This window comes from Lutra lutra, chromosome 11 (assembly GCF_902655055.1).
Source record: "Lutra lutra chromosome 11, mLutLut1.2, whole genome shotgun sequence".
NCBI classification, from domain to species: Eukaryota; Metazoa; Chordata; class Mammalia; order Carnivora; family Mustelidae; genus Lutra; species Lutra lutra.
In genome coordinates, this window is record NC_062288.1 from 62,356,157 (window position 1) to 62,362,156 (window position 6,000).

A 6,000-nucleotide genomic window follows, 5' to 3' on the forward strand; every position below is an offset into this window, starting at 1 on the left:
TCTTCTCTGAGGGCTTCCTGACCCCAGAACCGTGGGAGTACGATGGCAATAACTTGACTTTCTTAAAGAGTTCTCATCAAGATAACAAGATAAAAAGTAATCCACAAAGCATGTGATTGTGTGTAGGAATTGTTTCTGTTAATTTTGCCAGCTGTGGTGGTAGATTTTTCATTCTAGCAAAGTCTTACAAAAGCTGAACAGTTTTCATGCTTTCTAGATGATGGAGTAGCTGCTGTTGCTCAAAGCTTAGCAAGTGTGGTGTACTTGGTGTACATAGTATGCTGTGGCGTACTACAGAAGGAACACTCTGGTACCTTATTTCAGTTTTATGCTGTATAAACAAAGAATTTGGTGAAAAATGTTAAAGGCATCATATTTCCTATCAGCAAATAGTTCTAAGGAATGTTCTGACTTATTTGTCCTGATGTATAGGATCAATCAAGTCCGTCTAGAAAAGAGAGCTTCTTAGTGCTGGTACGAATTGTTGGGAGAGGACCCGCAATGCTTTATGCAGTGTTGGAGAGAATGTTACTGGATTTCTGTCTCTTTTGCAGTGGAAGAAGTTGTTCCGAATGTAATTGAACCCTCCTTTGGCCTGGGCAGGATCATGTATACAGTATTTGAACATACATTCCATGTACGTGAGGGAGATGAGCAGAGGACGGTAAGTTGTCTTGGATAGTATGCTATTCTCTCACAGAGTCAGGGCATGAAGTTTACTGAAGTACATTATTAAGATGACTCTGGAATGAATGATTAGTTACTGAATGTACTAGCGGCATTAACATTCATTCATCTTTGCTTAACTGTTTACAAAGCGAAAACTTTCTTCTGTTAGCTCATTGAGCTTTGGAATATGTAGGTCATTGGGGTTGTTTCAGTTGCCTGGTGCTCATTATTCTGAGACAGAGCATATTATGATAGGGGAACTATCTGTATTGTGTCAATGGAAGATACTGGCACTTTCTGGATATACTCATGTTTTCAGAAAATTGGGAAGAAGGGGATGGCTCAGAGAATTTGGACAAACCAAATAACTATCTATGCATTAGAAGGGTGAAGGGTTAAAGGGTACTTTCTCAAACTGCACAAAAGTCAGGGACTTTGGGGGTTAAGGTTCTCGTCCAGAGGTACTGAGACCCAGGGATCTATATTTACTTTGGGGGTTAAGGTTCTCATCCAGAGGTCTGAGACCCAGGGATCTATATTTTCTTATAAGAACCCCAAGTGATGCCAGTGGAGAGATGGACAAATAGTAAATTGGGCAGTGGTATTTGGGGGATAGCCTTTCCTAGCATTCAAGTTCTGTTAAAGGTAAATATTTCTAAGAAGTCTTCATTAACTCCCACACACTGTCTTTTGGCCCTGATACTTCTGAATCACTGCTCCATGCCTTCCACTTTATCTCTTTGTTCTGCCTTATTCCACATTTCTCACCTTGCCACTGCCTGCAGAAATTACACTCTTGTTGTTTATGGGCACAGATTTCCAGGAAAATCAGTTTGAAGACTGGCAAGAGTGGAGAGGTTGTATATGCCAAATAAAGTGAATGAAACATTCTTATCTGCATGACCATTCTGGGCTGTGTGTACATGATGTGAGACATCAACTCTATAGTTCTTTGTAGGACATTTAATCTTGAAGAATAGACTCATGAGTTCTTGGTGCCAGTGTTTTAAAAAGTCTGATATACTCTTATGTCATAATGTAGCTAATAAACCTACTGTCTTATTCTCTGCCATAATTGCATCTTCATTTCCTGACATTTAAGGAATAGCTTTTCATTCATTCAGCGGATTGTAAGAAGCTGGTCTATACACCAGAAGTGTAAATAAATAAATGGTTATTCTTGAGGACTGGTGGCACACTCAGAGTGTTCTTTTAGATACCAAGTTTGCTTCAAGCCTTTTCTATTTATTTTTCTAATAAAAAGGTCTTTAAAAAATATTTTAGCCGTTTCTCTGAATCTAACAATATTGATATAACCAGAACTTTAATAGAAATTTATAAGGGCTAAGCAAGAACAAATTAGTGACAGTGTTTTATGAATTACATAGAGATTACCTTCTGAATAGAAATTTGATTAGGCTCTGAGAAGCCAGAAATGTTTCTAAATTTTTATCACATAGCTCCTTAATCCGTTTTCCAGTGAGATTGAAAAAATTATTTTTCTATAAAGGCAGTTCCTCACTTCTCTCTCACCAGATAGAGAGGAGTGGAATTCTGAGTGTTCTGTGGTTCGGGCAGCTGTGGAGTCTACGGGGTTACAGTGGGGATACTCACCACTGCTTGGCATTTAAGGCTGATGAGGCTTTTGAGGGACTCAGTTGGAATCCATGTCAGTGATTTTTATGGGACCTGTTCATTCTGAGTTCCATATTCTTGCTTTCCTGTGGACCTTTTATATAAATTTTATTTAAAAACTGGGTTCAGCTCTTATTTCCAGCTAAAAGCAGTAGACTAGTTTGCTTTTCACAGAATGTCTTCACTGTCTTTATTTCTCAATAACTCTGAAGCCTACTTGAGGAGCAGTTTAAGAGGTTTGTACTTTTCAGTAGAGGTATACAAAGCATCTCTTTTGGTTTCACCCTATTTCTCTTGGATATACATTTGCAAACTACTTAAATTTTTCTGCCTTACCTGGTTACTAAGGCTCATAGGCCCTTCAGCGATGCTGAATTTCTTAAAGGACAGGGTTGGATTTTGGTTTTCAGCACTGCCACTTACTATTTGATGATTTGGCAGGAGCTTCTCTAGGGGTCTCCACGGAAAGAAGTAAGGCTTTTATGTGATACCAGAAATGACCATCTCATATGGTAGCTTTCTCAGTGCTTTCACGTCATTCAGCTTTGTACAGACATGTGAAGTAAGAGCGGATGGGAGGTACCCGTGTTTAGGTGGAGAGACTGAGATCCAGAGTTCACTAAGGCAGTTCGGATTTAGAGCTGAAAACCAGATCCTTCTGGGTCCGATTACCATGATTTGTCTTTGTCACACTGCTTTTCAAATAATGTTTTCTGGTATTTTGATAATGAAATTTGCACATTAATGTTTAGATGTTTATAAACTAATGTCTTTGGATTTCTTTCTTTTTTAAAACATGCAGTTCTTCAGTTTCCCTGCTGTAGTAGCTCCATTCAAATGTTCGGTCCTGCCACTGAGCCAAAACCAGGAGTTCATGCCATTTGTCAAGGAATTATGTAAGCAAATCCAGTTGGGTAATCTCTAGGGGAACATTATTAGGTAGACTGAATTTTAGAAAATATATATTTTTTTTCAATAAAAATACGTACCAAATAAAGAGTAAATAAATCTAAGTGATTTTAGCTTCTGCCCTTACTTCTTACAAGAGGGTGTGTGCTTGTTCAGAATGTTTCCTCCTAGCATTTGAATTAGTCAGGGTAGGACCCAAGGGTCAGATTTAAAATATCCTTGCTTCTGCTCTTGACCTTGGCACTGCTCCCTTCATTGGGGGAATCCTCGTTGGGGGTTAACCATCCTAGTGGATCTGCACCCACTGGACCCACAGCACTGAACGGGCACCTAGTGGTCCTGTGGTGGGGCCCAGTGACTTCAGAGTTGGGAAGTGGGAAGAGTTCATTGAGTTGCTTGGGGTCATGCAAGTAGAGGTGGGGGAGTCTGGACAGGATCTCCTGGCCTTGGCTCTTACTGTGATACTCATTCTGCAGCCATGTGAGATACAGGTAGGAGCTATAACAAGGCACTTAGTATAAATTTTGGTGATTTTTCTTTCTTTTGCAACTGTTACTTATTGTTCTCTTGTCTTAGTCTCTTTTATAAGCTCCTGATCTTGTATGACAACATGTAGATGACATTGGGCCTTTGTTCATTTTTTATTTTTAATTTACTTAATTTATTTTGGATAGCGGAAGCCCTGACCAGAAACGGCGTCTCTCACAAAGTAGACGACTCCTCTGGGTCGATTGGAAGACGCTATGCCAGGACTGATGAGATTGGCGTGGCTTTCGGTATCACCATTGACTTTGATACAGTGAACAAGACCCCCCACACGGCAACTCTGCGGGACCGAGACTCCATGCGGCAGATTAGAGCAGAGGTGGCTGGCTTTGTCTTTGGCATTTTTAGTCTTAGAAATGTATCCTGGTTCCTTCTGATTTAACCTGGATTTTGTTGTCTCTATGCTCCCCACCCCTTTTTTTTCCTTTGAATTTTAATCATAGGCTTCTATTAGAGCACAGATTCTCAGGTCCCCTTGGTTTAATTATGAAAATACCCATTAACAGTTATCTAATGTTTTATAACCATTTGGCTCACTCTGGACCCATTCTCCAGCAGTTTGCTTTTATGTAGTTGTTTATTTGGGCAAGAGAAGTGTGATCCCAAGTGGTTGCTGCCATAGTTTTATGGGCAGGCTTTGGGGGGCTTTGACAGTTTTACCTTTATATTTCTATACAAATGTATACATATGTAAGGATACCTATGTATGTATAAACTTTTCCTGTGAATCCATTCAAAATAGCCAATAATGTTTCAGTAATTTTACTTAATGGGAAGGGATAATGGAGATGGGAAGAGTTCAGAAGGGAAAGGAAAGAACACCCACTAATTGACAACTGCCTAATTAATTTTGAGCAGAGGTTTTATTTAGGGTGCCTGTTATGTACTTAGCTTGCTACAGAGAGTTAATAATAGGAAAACAGAAGTAAAAGACTGCATTTTTTCCAGAGGTGTTTATAGTCTAATTTGGAAGTTAAGGATTTCTGGTTTGTCTTTTTACAAAGCCAGATCTGGCTACTCTGGAATTACATTCTCAGCTGATAGTGGTTCTCAGAGTGTGGTCCCTGGACCAGCAGCATTCACATCACCTGGAATTTTGTTAAATAAGCAAACTCTTCAGCCCAGACCTACTGAGTCAGAAACAGGTGGGGTGGGAGGTTGGAAACTGATAGAGAGTGGACATGACATGACCCCTGGATGATTCTGATGCACGCTCAAGTTTAGGAACTGCTGCTGAGTGGTAGCCAGTGTTTAGTTGTGACGTGGGAACAGCTGGCCCTCTTGGTCGGGGCGCTGCAGTTTGCCATTCTCCCTCACTCGCTCCTTGACTAGCTTCTCTTCTTAAAGTTAATGCTCATGAAGTAGCTTCAGGTGGTAGCTACTTAGAATAATTAGGAAAGGCTTTGTGGGAGAATTGAGTGATCCAGGGGAGCTGGTAGATATTCTGGGTGGGAAGAAAAGCATGAACCCAGGCCTGGGAGAGAAGTGAGTAGAAGTAAGTGAGGAGGCTTTAGTAGGAGTGACGGGAAACACTGAGTGGGAACCAGTTTGCAGAGGAATCTTGTCATTAGACACTGATCTGGCTCTCTGTAAGGTCTCCTGAGTTCAGGGTTAATCTTTTTTCGACAGTCTAATCAAGTTTGTTGATTCTTGGAATTCTCTTTCATTTCCTCAGGTCTCCGAACTTCCCAGTGTAGTCTGCGATCTGGCCAACGGCAGCGTCACGTGGGCTGACGTGGAGGCCAGGTATCCTGTCTTTGAAGGGCAAGAGACTGGTAAAAAAGAGACAATCGAGGAATGATGACAATTTTGGTGACTTTTGACCACTTGCCCTAATAAAAAAATAGCTCTTATCATGCCCACTTTACAAACAGCATTGCAATTACTCCTGGGGACTGCATTTTATCCTCAGTGGCTGCCTGATCTGACCCCCACAATTAAAGAAATTCTGAACAAACTTGGAATCCATTTGCTCATGTTTCTGCTTTTTTTTTTATATATTTTTTTTTTCAGCATAACAGTATTCATTATTTTTGCACCACACCCAGTGCTCCATGCAATCCGTGCCCTCTACAATACCCACCACCTGGTGCCCCCAACCTCCCACCCCCCAATGTTTCTGCTTTTTCAGCAAAGCTTTTTTTCCCCACCTTTGAATCGATATGCTTATGACTTAATGTTAAACGCGGTTAATACTTTTTTTTTTTTCAGTTAACAGCTGTATCGGGGTAAAATTTACAT

General features: G+C 40.5%; 1 protein-coding gene across 1 annotated transcript in view; it reads left to right on the plus strand.

Annotated features, from left to right (window-relative positions):
• GARS1 (glycyl-tRNA synthetase 1) overlaps window positions 1–5,716 on the plus strand; it is a 44,556-nt gene extending 38,840 nt beyond the window's left edge. Inside the window, exons 14-17 of the mRNA XM_047694571.1 lie at window positions 555–664; window positions 3,107–3,200; window positions 3,888–4,078; window positions 5,435–5,716. Coding sequence (XP_047550527.1) covers window positions 555–664; window positions 3,107–3,200; window positions 3,888–4,078; window positions 5,435–5,560 — 521 coding nt within the window. The 3' untranslated portion in view covers window positions 5,561–5,716. The remainder of the gene's footprint in view (window positions 1–554; window positions 665–3,106; window positions 3,201–3,887; window positions 4,079–5,434) is intronic.
• Window positions 5,717–6,000: the final 284 nt, after the last annotated feature.